This window comes from Bos javanicus, chromosome 1 (assembly GCF_032452875.1).
Source record: "Bos javanicus breed banteng chromosome 1, ARS-OSU_banteng_1.0, whole genome shotgun sequence".
Lineage (NCBI taxonomy): Eukaryota > Metazoa > Chordata > Mammalia > Artiodactyla > Bovidae > Bos > Bos javanicus.
The window spans coordinates 2,806,891-2,822,994 of record NC_083868.1 but is presented as its reverse complement, the minus strand read 5'-3'; the positions used below and the strand labels follow the sequence as shown (position 1 = coordinate 2,822,994).

At 50.3% G+C, this 16,104-nt stretch overlaps 1 protein-coding gene and 1 long non-coding RNA gene across 2 annotated transcripts; both read left to right on the top strand.

Annotated features, from left to right (window-relative positions):
• Positions 1 to 40: 40 nt before the first annotated feature.
• On the top strand, positions 41 to 3,515 carry LOC133244980 (uncharacterized). Its single transcript, XR_009735582.1, has 3 exons — positions 41 to 638; positions 2,108 to 2,286; positions 2,440 to 3,515. It is a non-coding gene; the product is annotated as an uncharacterized LOC133244980 (long non-coding RNA).
• A 6,417-nt stretch (positions 3,516 to 9,932) lies between these two features.
• Positions 9,933 to 12,127, top strand: OLIG1 (oligodendrocyte transcription factor 1). Its single transcript, XM_061412783.1, has one exon. The coding sequence runs from the start codon at positions 10,053 to 10,055 to the stop codon at positions 10,851 to 10,853; it is 801 nt and encodes a 266-aa protein (XP_061268767.1). The 5' UTR covers positions 9,933 to 10,052; the 3' UTR covers positions 10,854 to 12,127.
• Positions 12,128 to 16,104: the final 3,977 nt, after the last annotated feature.

Below are 16,104 nucleotides of genomic sequence, written 5' to 3'. Positions count from 1 at the left end.
AATTTAAAAAAAAAAAGAGCAAGAGGGTCCATGGGCAGGTCACACAGCCATCCCAGTGGTGAAAACCGGCCAGGCGGCTGCCCCGGCAAGACATCTGCCCGCACACTTCAGCAGCTCAGAGCTCGCTCTGTCCCCTCCACCACTCCCTGTGGGGCAACCCTGGGTTGTGACATCTCTGAAAACATGTTTTAGACTAACTGACAGGCCAGAGGAAGGCAGCGTGCCGGTGTCTCAATCCTTCCATGAACTGCTTTTGAAGACGGAAGATGGCAGAGAGAGGGTGCGTATCACTGTGGCTGTGGCTGGCGGTTGTCCCTCTCTGCCCCTCTTCCCGCTGCCCGCCGCCCTCTCGGCTTGTCTTTCCACCCTGTCCCTATTCTTCATTCCACCCCCTGGGGCTGGCCGGCCCCCTGCCCTCCTGTCTCCTCTGTACAACCAGCCCTCTAGGTCCCCCTGCTTACCAAACTCTCCTCCAAGAGGCCTCAACCGTGAGCAACTGCTCCCTCTTCGAAACTCTTAACGCCTCGCCGTCCTCCGAGCCCTGATTCTCAGACCAGCAGAATCGGTACCACCTGTGCACTGACTGTGCTAAAGCATCTCAGCATCTCGGGCTCCACTGGCTCCCTGCTCCAGGCTCTGTAAGTCAAGTTAGCTGCTCAGTCGTGTCCGACTCTTTGCAACCCCCTGGACTGTAGCCCACCGGGCTCCTCTGTCCATAGAATTTTCCAGGCAAAAATACCAGAGTGTTGCCATTTCATTCTCCAGGGGAATTTTTCTGACCCAGGGATTGAACCCAGGCCTCCAGCATTGCAGGCAGACACTTTACCATCTGAGCCACCAGGGAACCTGGTGGCTCCGTGTGCTCTGGACCATAGCAGCTCTGATGCCCTCCCAGCTCAGCCATATCCCATAACCTGACATGGCTAGTCAGAGGTTCAGATGTGTCTGCCCCGTGCCCTCAAGTTGATTAGAAGTTACTAGAAGGCAGTGAGCCCACTCGTTCATTCAAGTGTTTATGGAGCACCTAATAGGGAGGGGTCAGCCCTGCTCAAGGTGCGGGGCACAGAGGAGAACACCACTCCTGTGGAGCCTCTGAACTAGAGGGGGAGCAAACGCACATGTGCGTTGTTCATGGGCAAGGACTTCCCTGGTGGTGCAGTGGTTAAGAATCTGCCTGCCAGTGCAGGGGACATGGGTTTGATCCCTGATCCAGGAAGATCCCACTTGCCGAAGGTCAACCAAGCCTGCAAGGTGCAGCTACTGAGTCCGTGTGCCCAGAGCCCATGCTCTGCAACAAGAGAAGCCGCCGCAATGAGAAGCCCTTGCATTGCAACTTGAGAGGAGCCCCTGCTTGCCACAAATAGAGAAAGCTCACATGCGGCAGTGAAGACCCAGAGCAACCAGAAATAAATGAATAAGAACTCCATATCCGTGGTCCAGAGAAAGCACTCGCCTAAAGCAAACACATCTGGAACACCACCTCAGTCTGAATGAAAGCCGTAAAGTAAGGCCTTCCAAGGTACCTGGCATATGGCGAAAGCTCAATAATATTAGCTACTGTTATCATTTTGCCTGTTGCATGCTAAGTTGCTTCAGCCATGTCTGACTCTTTACAACACCATGGACTCTAGCCCACCAGGCTTCTCTGTCCATGGGATTCTCCAGGCAAGAATGCTGGAGTGGGTTGCCATGTCCTCCTCCAGGGGATCTTCCTGACCCAGGAATCAAACACGCGTCTCCTATGTCTGTTGCATTGGCAGATGGGTTTTTTTTACCACTAGCGCCACCTGGGAAGCCCCCCCATTATGATTTTACTAAGCAGCTACTATGTGCCAGACTCTGGGCATGGCACCTTCCTCATATTTTCTCCTAACTTTTATAACAGCCCTAGGAGATAAACACTGTTATTCCCATTTTACTGATGAGGAAACTGAGGCTCAAATAAGTCCTCCTGAGGCTACAGGCTAGCTGCTATCCACCAGCCAGGCATCAGGACTCTGTCAGACATAAACAGGCTGAGGCTTTGAGCAGAAAAGCCTTAGACTATTTCAGAGGAGGAGATTTGCATGCTCAACGCGGATGTCTTCACCGGAGTAAACATTTCCAGGTCAGAGCGCCTTCGGGAGAGGAAGGAGGTGGCCCCCCAGCTCCAGTCTCCTTAACTGCACCCTGGGAAGTCTGCACACTGCCTTTCTTTCTCCCCTCCTGGTGGTCTAATCTGGAGTCAGATCCAGCCGCTGGCTCTCGCAGATGGGGAAGGACTGCCAGCCAACAGGAAAACAACAGGTGAGCCTCCAAACAGTCCCCTTCTGTGCCTTGGGCAGGGTGTCTGCCCGGGCGACTGCAGGGCCCTGCTGACTTCTAGAACCTTCTGTCTCTGCAGGTGTTTTAGGAACTTGGCCTCAGCGCTTCAGTGACCCATATTTTATTACCTTTCAGGTTTCTATAATTCATCATTCAGTCCCTTCTGAAAACCTAGAATGAGAGTTTAGCAGCTCAGAGCCCCGGCCTCTCTCCATTCTCTCCCCAAACACATCAGCTTGTTTGTTCCCTTTCATCCGGGCTCTTCCTGTCGCATTCTGCCTGTTCAATGGGGAAAGAGTGAAACCGGATGGCTGGACCCAGTGCGGGGAAATGACTTCAGAGCCACCTTTGTTTCCCTCATTCCTTTGAGCACACTTGGCCCCCGCGTCTCTATGAAAGGGCTTGTTTGAACCATTTGGAACATCTCGCGAGTGGGAGATGCTGTGGCCAGAATCGCTCACATCTTTTCAGGCTGCCTGAGACTGGGTGAAACTGCCAAATTTTTGCAACAAAACTAACCATGACATTGGACATTGTGTTATAAATTAGCCACAGCCTTCCAAGCAAATTGTCTCTTTTCATTGTGTCAGTGTAAGCCTTTGGAACGTTTGGCTCCAGCTACTGACTTCGGAGAGACTCAGAGAATATTTTTGTTCGGCCCCAAACCAGCCCTTCAGACACTAAGCTGCATGGGCTAATATATGTATCTTAGTTGACAGCTCTTCTTACCACACTTACTCAGAAGATTCCTGTTGGTTATATTTCATTTCTCTGCCTAAAATTCGGTTAATGGGCTTCTCAGTTTTGATGTAGCAGGAACCATCTCCATTTGTCTTTGAAACAAAAAGATGTACTTCTCTTTTCTTAGGCTTTTCACAATGATTATTGGAAGTTTCTTTGAAGGAGGAGTTCTTTTCAGAACTCCAGTGAGAGTTATTAAAATGTGTTATTATGTTGCTCTAGGTGACATATAGAATTTCAGCATTCAGTACTCACAGAAGCAATGAAAATTTCTATTTCTGTTAAATCACTCTGTGTTTTTTTTAAAAAAGAAAACATCTATGCATCCACTTGAGCTCTGTCACCAACAGCCAGATCAAGTGTTTGTTATTAAAAGGAAATCTGAAAAAGAAAAACTCAAATGCTATCTCATTTCTTTTCTTACTTTTCGTTTAACTTTTTTCCACAGAGAAGATGGCAGGGGACACATTTGGACTTAAAAAGTAATTCTGAAGTAGTAAACTTCATTAAAATTGAGTTGAGATGACAGTTACCAGAAATAGAATAAACCTTCTTACAATATGTGCAAAACACACCCGTTACATTGATGATCCATTTTTATTGGAGTAGAGTTGATTTTCAACATTGTGTTAGCTTCTGCTGTGCAGCAACGGGATTCAGCGTTAGATCTGTAATGTTTTAACCACAACAGAGACCAGGCACTGCTGCCTGCGCCCCTCCTCCCTGGAAGGGGGACACTTGTGACCGTCGCAGAGCGTTCAAGCAACATGGTATGTATGGGCTTCCCTGGTGGCTCAGTTGGTAAAGAATCTGCCTGCAATGCAGAAGACCAGGTTGGGTGGGGAAGATCCCCTGGAGAAGGGAATGGCTCCAGTATTCTGGCCTGGGGAATCCCATGGACAGAGGAACCTGGCAGGCTACAGTCCATGTGGTTGCAAGGAGTCAGACATGATTGAGCGATTAATACACACACACACACACACACACACACACATACTAACAACGTATCAGGTCATAACAACTGGATCAACTTGCACTCCCTTTTAAAACTGAACAAAATGCCTATTCTTTCTTATTTTCCCAGTAGGAATCTTTATTTAATCAGAACTGTTGCTAAGCGTGACTTAGAGTCTATTGAGATGGTCCCCAAATGAGAGGTATCCACACGTGTCCAGGGATCTCTGTTTTACCAAGAAAACCTGCCAAGGGTCAGCCGCCTCCTCCCCGTCTTCTCTCTCTGCTTCTCTCCTCCATGCCCCCTGCCTTCTGCAGCTCCTTCCTGTCTCCTGTGTTCTGGGCGGAGTTCTGCATGGACAGGATGGGGAGGCTAATAACAGGGCAAACAGAGACGCGCTGGCCACTTCTCACAGGGCCACAGCATACACGTCAACACCTCTTGGGTAATGGAAGCTTTCCAGAGAATTCTGCCCTTCTTAGGAGAAAGCAGCACTTTAAAGTGAACCCTGGTCTCATTACAAGTCAAGCTCCAGCCAGTTTCAACAGCACGTTTCAGCAAAGATGACTTTTTACACTTAGCTAGCCTTCTTCGAGAAGGCACTGTCTCCAGGGAAGTCAGGGGGACTTTGCAGCCTGTCTGTGCTTACAGAGGTGGTGGGTGGTACCACACACCCATTGAGGCTTTGGGGTCCCATCGTCTGCCACTGCAAAAATTTCAGCTTCTCCACCTAAAGCAAGGGTGGAAGGCAGCTTTGGGGGAACAGGCAGGGGATGTTTTAAGTTTCTATGCAAGAAAAATGAAGCCTGCCACACGTATCTACTTGGGGTGAAAGGAGTCACTAACACACACACACACACACACACACACAAACACACACCCTTTAGGCAAAGACAAGAGTCGTTGTTATGGCGGACGTAAGTTGCTCCCCAAGCATGTCCTGAATGCGGTAGGCCACTGCAGCTGGCTCCCCTGGAGCCAGCCCACAGGGCTCCTGCCAGGGGCTACAATGGCCTGCTGGCCCTTGCCAGCTGTCACACTCTGCATGCCGCTGGAGCTCTGCTCCAGCAGAAGGGGCATCCAAGTAACCAGCTTCAACAGGCACCAAGTCCTGTGCCCATGCTAGGCCTGCACAGCTACCCGGAGCCCTCTCCTAGGGCTCGGGCAAGAGCACTTTAAGATGCACTGACCAGCAGGTCCTACTGACGGTGTCCCGGGTAGAAGAAGGGATCCCTCCTTCCTCAGGACAGAGATCTGGGGAGGTTCAGGGCTCCAGCAGTCATGTACGGATGTGAGAGTTGGACCATAAAGAAAGCTGAGGGCTGAAGAATCGATGCTTCCGAATTGTGGTGCTGGAGAAGACCCTTGAGAGTCCCTTGGACTGCAAGGAGATCCAACCAGTCCCTCCTAAAGGAAATCAACCCTGAATATTTATTGGAAGGGCTGATGCTGAAGCGGAAGCTCCAATACTTTGGCCACCTGATGCAAAGAGCCAACTCACTGGAAAAGACCTGAATGCTGAGAAAGATTGAGGGCAGGAAGAGAAGGGGATGACACAGGATGAGATGGTTGGATGGCATCACGGACTCGATGGACAGGAGTTTGAGCAAACTCTGGGAGATGGTGAAGGACAGAGAAGCCTGGTGTGCTGTGGTTCATGGGGTCATAGAGCCGGACACAACTTAGCAACTGACCAAAAAAGAGGGGGCGCTAAAAAGAACCATCAGGGACACCTCCAGGGAAGAGGGGCCCTTTGTGGGGAAGAGCAATGTGTGTGTTTCCATCTTTGATCCCTGGGCACCCCTGTCTGTGGAGGGGGAGTTTTTAAGCCACTGTCCTAGGTTGAGCTTCCCAGGTGGCTTAGGTGGTAAAACGTCTGCCTACAATGCAGGAGACCTGGGTTTGATCCCTGGGTTGGGAAGATCCCCTGGAGAAGGGCATGGTAACCCACTTCAGTATTCTTGCCTGGAAAATCCCATGGATGGAGGACCCTGGTAGGCAAAGAGTTGGACACGACTAAGCGACTTCACTTTTACTTTCCTTGGTTGAGCTTCTTTCTCATCCACTTTCTCTTTCTGCTGGCAGGTGAAAGCCCCAGGGTCCACACCTAGGATGTGGGCAGAGGAGGAAGCCAGAGGGTCCTCAGCTACAGGACAGTGGGGTCCTCAGGGTGAGGGCAAGCTTTGCTAGAGGAGGGCCATGTAGGTGGGATCCCAGGAGCCCTCTCTTCTAGGACAAGCCCAAACCCATCAACTCCACCATACTGGCTTGGCCCAGGCTGTCTCCTCCAGCCTTTCACCCCGTCCCCAACCCTCCTCATCATGGCCCCCTCCCCAGCTTCCTGGAGGCCTGGTCCAGCTGGAGGGAATTCTGGAAGCTGGTCACCGATGGGGCAGCTCTGCCTGTCCTGTCTGAAGGTTAATCCTCAACCCCAGAAACTCATCACCCTCTGGGAGCCTTAGTTTCACCATCCGCAGCAGGGATTTTAAAAATGCTCAGCTCTTAGGGTTCCCCTGAGAGTCAAATGCAAGTGTCTGTGAAAATGCTTTGAGAAACAGGATGCCTTAACACAAGGGCAAATGATTACACACACACTTACCTGCTTGAAGGGTCTTTGTAGGATCCCCTAGCACACTTGAGGGACTTACTTAGGGAGAGAGGAAGAGGCCTCAGAAAGGATCTGAGTCCCCTGCAGAATTATATGGACAAGAAGGAGAGAGATCAAGGAAATCACCTTGAAAGTTTCAAGCGGGTCAGTTCAGTTCAGTTCAGTCACTCAGTCATGTCCCACTCTTTGCGACCCCATGGACTGCAGCATGCCAGGCCTCCCTGTCTATCACCAACTCCCGGAGTTCACTTTTAAGGTGATTTCCTTGATCTCTCTCCCTCTTGTCCATACAATTCTGCAGGGGACTCAGATCCTTCCTGAGGCCTCTTCCTCTCTCCCTAAGTGAGTCCCTCTAGTGTGCTAGGGGATCCTACCAAGACCCTTGACTCTCTGTGAAGCCTAGGGGAAACTCTTGGATTAAAGCTCCATTTTCCAATGGAGTTTTCACACATTTCAAGGAGGAACCTGTGAGCTAGTGGAGATTTCAAACCAAATACTCAGACACCCCCAGGACACACTGTCGTTGCAAAGCTCTGGGAGGATAAAGAAATGAACAAGTGGTTCCCACCCTCAAAACAATCACAAGTAAATGCAGGGATAACCTCCACATAACACAATCTAGGCTACAGGGAAAAGCTGCCAATGGTTTGCCAAGACTGATGAGGGGAAGAAGATGAGAAATCACCAAGACTTTGAGAAGAAAGTAAATTGGAGCTGAACCCAAGGCCTGGACAGGATGTTACGCAAAACTGGAGGTCAGACTCTTGAGAGTCCCTTGTTTTGCAAGGAGATCCAACCAGTCAATCCTAAAGGAAATCAGTCCTGAACATTCATTGGAAGGACTGATGCTGGGGCTGAAGCTCCAAAACATTGGCCATCTGATGTGAAGAACCGACTCATTGGAAAAGACCCTGATGCTGGGAAAGATTGAGGGCAGGAGGAGAAGGGGACAACAGAGGATGAGATGGTTGGATGGCATCACTGACTCGACAGACATTAGTTTGAATAAGCTCTGGGAGCTGGTGATGGACAGGGAAGCCTGGCGTGCTGCAGTCCATGGGACTGCAAAGAGTGGAACACAACTGAGCAACTGAACTGTACTGAACTGGAGGTCAGAAGCAAAGATCAAAGTGGGATGTGGGGACTGACACATACACTACTGATACTATGTATAAAATAGAGAACTGATGGGAATATATTGTGTGGTGCAGGGCACTCTACTTCATGCACTGTTGTGACCTAAACGGGAGGGAAATCCAAAAGGGAGGGGATATATTCAGGTGTGGCAGATTCATTTTGCTGTACAGTAGAAACTGACACAACATTGTAGAGCAACTATACTGTGATAAAAATTAACAACAATAAAAAAGAAGCAAAAGGTCAGAGGGAGCCTACGGGGAGAATGTTAATGGAAGAAAACGGAACAAAACAGCCCTGAAATCAGCAAGCACAGCCAATGGACCACGAGAGCTGTAATCAGTCCCTGCAATGATAGGTCCTTCAACAGCATCCTTCTTCTTACACGAAAGGGGACCACGGGGGAGAAGCTCATTTTCTCGAAGTTAGCGTCAACATCAGTGCTGTCCAGTAGACCTCCCTGTGACGATGCAGTGTTCTCTGTGCTGTCCAACAGATGGCCATGACAGCCACGACTAAGCACTTGAGGCAATGCTAGTGCAACCAAGCAACTGAATTCTAGCTTCATCTTAGTTTAGCAAATTAAATTGTAACAGGCACAGGTGCTGGCGGCTACCATAGTGGATAGTGGAGGTTTAGATACCAAAAGGTACTCAGCCTATGCTACTCTCCCGTGGGATGATGACAAGCTGCAGTAGTATCCCCTGGTGCTGGGGAAGAAAACACTCACAGCCACCAAGCCATGCTCTTTCATTTAGGGAAGAGAAAGGTTCAGTTCTACCCTGAACAGATACGAGTGTGTGGGTGAGTTGCTGTTTTGTTATTTTGGCTGGCTTTTTTTTTTTTTTTTTTTCTGATAAAAGGCAGATTTCTGTGTTTTTGTTTAACCAAGAATCGAGTCACTGATAAAGTGAATACGTGTCCCTTTGGGGTAGGAAAGAAGCTCCTTAGTCCCTAAAGCCCTTTTTAATCAGAAAGAGAAGAGAGAAAGAGGCTGGAAGTAAATATTCTAATGCTACTGGTCCTTGAGCCCAGAAATTTGGTTCTCAAAGCCTTGAAGAAAATCACATATTTATAAAACACCTGTTTCAACCATTCTCATAGCAGCTTTATTTGCAATGGCCAAAAACATGGAAGCAATGGAAATGTCCATCTACAGAGAACTGGATAAACAAAACATGGTATATACATACAATGGACTGTTACCCAGCCTTAAAAAGAAAGGAAATCCTGACACTAAAGCTGGGATGAACAGCGAAGACATTATACTACTGAAACAAGTGTCATTAGAAAATAAACACGGTGTGATCCCCTGTAGGAGGTACTTAGAGTAGCCGGATTCATAGAGGAATAATGGTTGCCAGGAGTTGCAGGGAGGATGGGGGACTGCTTAGTAAATACAGAATTACAGCTTTTAAAGACGAAGAGTTCTGCGGATTTGGGTGCACAGCAATGTGCCTGCATGCAACTGTACGGTTACATATGGTTAAGACGCTAGATTAGATGTTATGTGTATTTGACCACAATTTAAAACAAACCATTGTGTATCCTGAATATTCATTAGAAGGACTGATGATGAAGCTGAAGCTCCAGTACTTTGGCCACCTGATGCAAAGACCCGACTCGTTAGAAAAGCTCCTGATTCTGGGAAAGATGGAAGGTCGGAGGAGAAGGGGACGACAGAGGATGAGATGGTGGGATGGCATCATTGACTCAACGGACATGAGTTTGAGCAAGCTCCGGGAGATGGTGATGGACAGGGAAGCCTGGCGTGCTGCAGTCCATGGGGTCGCAAAGAGTCGGACACGACTGAGCGAGTGAACAACAAACAACAATATGCATACGTATACAAAAAAAAAGCAGAGACAGAGAGCACAGGAGCTTTAGCCCCACCATCCCAACACCAGTCCTCCAAGAGCCCCACTCCACCCGAAAACGCGCGTCCCTGCCTCCCTCCATCCCGCGGTTGGGGCGGGGGTAGGCGGGTAGCGGGTGGAGTGTCCTGTGATTTTCCGTCTTGTGCTCACAATAATCTCCTTAAGCCGCGCCAGCGGTACCTCGGCGCCCGCCCCGGGTGAGCGGGCGGCCAATGAGCACGCGCCGGAGCCGCACCTCGCACCCGCATTGGCTGCGCCCTGCAGCCCGCGACCCCGCAGGTTCCCAAGCCGGGTTTAAAGCGGTCGCGCGCGGGCTCCTGCCTCGCCATCCGCTCCCCGCGCGCAGGTCTGCGGGGCGGGGCGGCCTGCCGACAGGCCCACCCCGGGGCGTTCCTGAAGGGCGCCTCGGCCGCCCCCACCGTTCCCCCAGATGTATTATGCAGTTTCCCAGGCGCGCGTGAACGCGGCCCCCGCGAGCATGCTGCGGCCGCCGAGGCCGGGAGACGTGCCGGTCGGGGCCTCCCTCTACGAGCTGGTGGGCTACCGGCAGCCGCCCTCCTCGTCCTCTTCTTCCTCCCCGACGGGGGCCGCGCTCCTCCCCAAGGCTGCGCGCGAGAAGCCGGAGGCGCCCGCCGACACGCCGGGCACAGGACCCGGGACTGGGGCGCACGCGGGCGGCGGGCCCCGGGCCGATGCCAAAGAGGAGCAGCAACAGCAGCTGCGGCGCAAGATCAACAGCAGAGAGAGGAAGCGGATGCACGACCTGAACCTGGCCATGGACGCGCTGCGCGAGGTCATCCTGCCCTACTCGGCGGCGCACTGCCAGGGCGCTCCAGGCCGCAAGCTCTCCAAGATCGCCACGCTGCTGCTAGCCCGCAACTACATCCTGCTGCTGGGCAGCTCGCTGCAGGAGCTGCGCCGCGCGCTCGGCGAGGGCGCGGGGCCCGCCGCGCCGCGCCTGCTGCTGGCCGGCCTGCCGCTGCTCGCCGCCGCGCCCGGCTCGGTGCTGCTGGCGCCCGGCGCTGTGGGGCCGCCCGATGCGCTGCGCCCGGCCAAGTACCTGTCGCTGGCGCTCGAGGAGCCGCCGTGCGGCCAGTTCGCGCTCCCCGGTGGCGGTCCGGGCGGCGGCGCGGGCGGCCCTGGCCTCTGCACCTGCGCCGTCTGCAAGTTCCCGCACCTGGTCCCGGCCGGCCTTGGCCTGGCCGCTGTGCCGGCGCAGTTCTCCAAGTGAGGGCCGGCTCGGGCGCCACCTCGGCCCGGCCTCCCGCCGCCCAAGCCGAGCAGAGCCAGGAGGGCACTGCGGACCTCCTCGCCCAGAGACAGGGACTGCTGGGCGTCCCCTTCCCCGCCCCCATCCCGGGGAAATTAAAGTGACCCGAGCGGATGTTCGACAGAGCGTCGGGGCTCTTTAGGGTTCTGGGTGGCTTCCAGCTGCTTTGCGCTCACGTGCGCGCTCTCACCTTCACCCCGCGCCCATGTCTCACGGTTCCTGGAGTCGTGCGTTTTGCAAGAGCGATGCGGACTTTAGCGCGCCGGGCTAGCCCGGGTGCGGCGGTGGGCCTACACCTGCCGAGCCAGGGAACCAAGGGGCTGCTCTCGGAGGGCGGGGGGCTGGGGGTAGACTTGGAGGTGTTTCCTTCTCTTCAGCCAGAGGTCACAGGCGCCCTTGTTCACCAGCAGCCAGTCCCGATTAGAGGAGGCTGGCTGACCCTTGGGAAGCCGAGAAAGACCACGCTGTCAGTGCAGACGGCCTCGCGCATAACAGACGGACAGACAGACCCTCGGCGGCCAGGCGGTTGGCATCGCGGTACCGCGGGAGGGGCGGTGACAATTCCCAGGTCTATGAGTGTGCTGGATCGGAAAGCCCGCTTTCATACCCCGTCTATGAGAGTGCAGTTTTTTGAGAATCGCAGAACCGGATGTTTTGTCGCGATGATGCGCTCTTAAATCTGAAATCTTCTGAGAAGGGCGGTTTGGACCTCGAGATTCCTCCTTTTGTCTCCCCTTCCCGCAGGGGTAGCGTAGGCAACATTTGAGCTTGCTTAAAAACAACCACCTTTTCCCCGCAGACGGGCTTCCGGGCGTACTCAAAGAAAATAGGTAACAATGCGTTTCGCGGTTTCTGGCTTGGCAGAAGGCAAGATCTCTAATTAACGTTCTGCCTCGTTAAACAGGGAGGGGGACCAGGGACCCCGCTGCGGTGGCCACGGCGGGGTGGCGTCTTCTGCGTGGTCCCTTCGCGTTCGGGGGTCTTGGACCAGCGCGTGGGGCAGGTCTTCTGGCCGCTTCGCGATGGAAAAACTACATTGGTTTGTTATAGACGTTAGCAAATTACTTCATCCAAGATGACTTCATGATCTTTCAGCAGCTTGCTTTGGATTTTAAGGTTTCGGGGTTGTGGATAGCAGCCGAATTTAACTGGCATTTCATTTTTTTTTTTCTCTCTCTCTAACTTTGTTTCCCTGCGCTGTGAAGAATCAACAAAATAAACATGTAAGGGCCTTACATTTTTTCGTCTGATTTGTTAATAAAAAAGTCCTGATACCCTGATGGATTGAGAACCTCAGGATGAAGGGTAATAATTAAATGATTCTGATCAAAAGGTTTAAACCTGACTTCCTGGTTTGTAAAAACTAATCCAATGAAGTCAACTGTTGGTCAAGTTGAGAGGCATCTGAAGGGGCAGGCAGGGGAAGGGGTGGATGAGGAGAGAGGGAGGGATCCCAGGAATCAGTTCTTAGCCAAACTTGGTGGGGGTGGGTCTTTTCACACTACAACTTTGGCCTCTGAAAAATGGGTTATGAAATATATTTATGATAAACTTACTTTACATCTCATCATCTTTCTCAGAAATCTACCATTTCTGTCTTAGTGGGCAGAAACTCAAAGCTGTGAGCATTCCCCCCATCATTTAAATCAGGTTGGAGCCGTCTCCTAGGAAATTGTGACCTTGGAAATCATTTTGTTCTAACAGGTGAAGAAAGCTGTTCTGTCTGAAGATGTGATAAAGAAATTGGAATGTGAACTTGCTCACATGTAGTATTTAAATATTCATAGTTACTAATGAAATCCAGCCACATTTAAAGGTAGGGGGACTGTGGGGATGAAGTAGTGTCCCCTTTAACCTGCGGGAAATTAAAGAAAGGCCAGAGAAGGCAATTTACTGAATTTTATCCACACTGGCTAGTCTGAATCATGTATACATTTAGGAAAAATAAGCATTCGCTTTGGGAACACAGATGGGATTGGTGGGAGGGAGTGCCAGCAGGATGGAATTTTTTTCTCTACCATCCTTGATAAGTGTCTGTTTACTCAGGGAGGATGGGCAGGAGAGGATGTGAGGGAAAGTAACTCTATGGTTCCAACCCATTTTGGGGAAGAATATCTCATTCTTCCTGACTCTGCCATCAGAAAAGTCACAGGCTTCTATTATAACTAAATTTGAATTGTAACCTTCTGTGTATTTAATGGCTGTCTTTGCTTACTTTGCATCTTGACGATGGACAGAAAGAAAATGAACAACTAATCAAAACCAGATCAGGTCCGCTCCCTAAAAAAACATTTCTAGGATATTAGAAATAAACAGTTCCTCCCATCGTCCCAACTGTATCACCTAGATGCCATCTTTACTTTGAAACCATCTCTAAGAGAAGCAGAGAGCCACAGGGCAGAAAGGGGTGTGTGGTCTCCCTCCTGTCTCTTCTTATTAATTGAAGCTTTATAGGGAAAGATAAGAAAGATAACACTACATGTGATTTTTTATATCAAAAAATCAAACCCTATCATGGTTTCCAGAACCAAAGATTATGAGTGAATTTCACAAGGATAAGTAGGGCTGTTTTGAGTATCATCAAATTATTTATCTACCTGCATGTGGCATCTTAGCGTGCCAAGGAAGATTAACAGACTCACTTTTAAAAGTTTATTTATTTTTTAATTGAAGGATAATTGCTTTACAGAATTTTGTTGGTTTCTGCCAAACATCAACATGAATCAGCCACAGGTATACATAGGTCAATCCTAAAGGCAGTCAGTCCTGAATATTCTTTGGAAGGGCAAATGCTGAAGCTGAAGCTCCAATACTCTGGCCACCTGATGCGAAGAACTGACTCCTTAGAAAAGACCCTGATGCTGGGAAAGACTGAAGGCAGGAGGCGAAAGGGAAGACAGAGGATGAGATGGTTGGGCATGAGTTTGAGCAAGCTCCAGGAGTTAGTGATGGGTAGGGAGGCCTGGTGTGCTGCAGTCCATGGGGTCACAAAGGGTTGGACATGACTGAGTGACTGAACTGAACTAATACATATGTCCCCTCCCTCTTGAACCTCACTCCCATTTCCCTCCCCTTTCACCCCTCTAGGTTGATACAGAGCCCCTGTTTGAGTTCCCTGAGTCATACAGCAAATCCCCATTGGCTATCTATTTTACATAAGATAAGTAAATTTCCATGTTACTCTCTCCATACATCTCACCTGCTTCTTCCTCCCCGCCCACTCCCCCACCCTCATGTCCACAAGCCTGTTCTCCATGTCAGTGTCTCCATTGAGCAGACTCACATTTTAAAGGAATTTGCATCCTGAAAAACAGCAGCAGCAGGCACTCAGGCGTCCTGAGGAATAAAAGTTAACTATATACAGTGCCCCAAATGCAAAGTTAGACCTATGCAAAGTTAGACATATGTCTATGGGAGGGCAGTGTATTCTGTAGGCACCATATTTAAGAATGGACATGTATGTTGTAGAGCAAGGAGTTGCTTTTTGAAATCTGCAGGCAGGCTTTTAGCAGAAGGAACAAGTTGAAGCTGGTCTTGGAAGGGCTTGGGAAAGCAAAGAGCGTGTAAGACAGGCTCCTTGAGAAAGATTCACCAGGGTTCAGAAGCATGATAGAGAGGAACGTGTGGCTTGATGCCCCCAAAAAGGTCACTGCATCCAGTCAACCACCAACTTGTGATCCCAGCGATGAGAGTGCACAGGACCCAAGGGGAAAAGACACAAGGCCCTGAGAAATTATGCTATTCTATGTGCAGGAGCCCAGCTGAGCAATCAGTAAACAGAGGACATATTCAGTGCGCTGTGGGGTTTCCCCAACCTGTAGTGATGGTCTATTTATAGGTGTTCTCCTCGCAGGGAGACTGGTTATACCAGGCATGAAAATACAACCTTGTAAAATATATAACTTAGAAGGCAAGCGTTCCCATCAAGAAAGAGGCTCCACCCCAAGCATGCAAAGTATTTCACTTTACCAAAGTTCAGATTATCAACAACGGTGCTTCCATGATATGGGTCTAATTAAGAGTTACCCATCTAGTCTTCGGAGAAGGCAATGGCACCCCACTCCAATACTCTTGCCTGGAAAATCCCATGGACGGAGGAGCCTGTTGGGCTGCAGTCCATGGGGTCGCTAAGAGTCGGACACGACTGAGCGACTTCACTTTCACTTTTCACTTTCATGCACTGGAGAAGGAACTGGCAACCCACTCCATTGTTCTTGCCTGGAGAATCCCAGGGACAGGGAAGCCTGGTGGGCTGCTGTCTATGGGGTTGCACAGAGTCAGACACGACTGAAGCAACTTAGCAGTTTAGCAGCATCTAGTCTTTGCTGACTTCCCAGGAGTGCAGGTGAGGCCAGGTCCAAGCTGGCAGTCAGTAAAGATTCTGCCTGCTAGCTGGACCTCGTAAGCCATAAAGGAAGCCAGCCAGAAGGAGGCTGCCACACAAGGATACATTATGATCTTGCCAAGAACAAGGTGCTGATTAGAAAGAGCTTTTTCTCACCATGTCACATAACACATCTATTGGGAAAATGCCTTTCTTCCAGGAGGATTTTTTTTCCCCTCTAGCTTCCTACCCCTCCCTTCTTCTGCACACTCACAAATATCAATAAGAAGATTAGCACCTTCCCTGATGTAGGCTCAATAAGCCACAGATTGGAAAATGTCATGTTTTTCTAAAACACAGATTGGCTTTTATCAAGCAGATTTTAGTTTCAGGAAAAAAAAAAAAAAAAATTTTAGTTTCAGGGAAACATTGTTTCCAAGCAAAGTCCAGCTTCTCCTACCAAATGCAGGATGTGAACACAAGAGTTAGCAAGTTAATTCTCAAGACCTAAACTGACCTCTTTGTCTATGAAAAGTGAAAGAAAGTAAAGTGAAGTCGCTCAGTCATGTCAGACTCTTTGCGACCCATGGACTGTAGTCTATCAGGCTCCTCCACCCACGGGATTTTCCAGGCAATAGTACTGGGGCGGGTTGCCATTTCCTTCTCCAGGGGATCTTCTTGACCCAGGGTTCGAACCTGGATCTCCCTCATTGTAGACAGACGCTTTACCATCTGAGCCACCAGGGAAGTCCTTTATCTATGGGGATATTGCAAATGACCTCTTCAGGCAGTTTCCATTTTGTCCTTTTTTAAACTAAGCCCAGCATAAAAGCTGAAATGCCTGATCTGAAGTCAAGCCAAGTTCTTTCTGCTGGCCCCGCAGTTAGA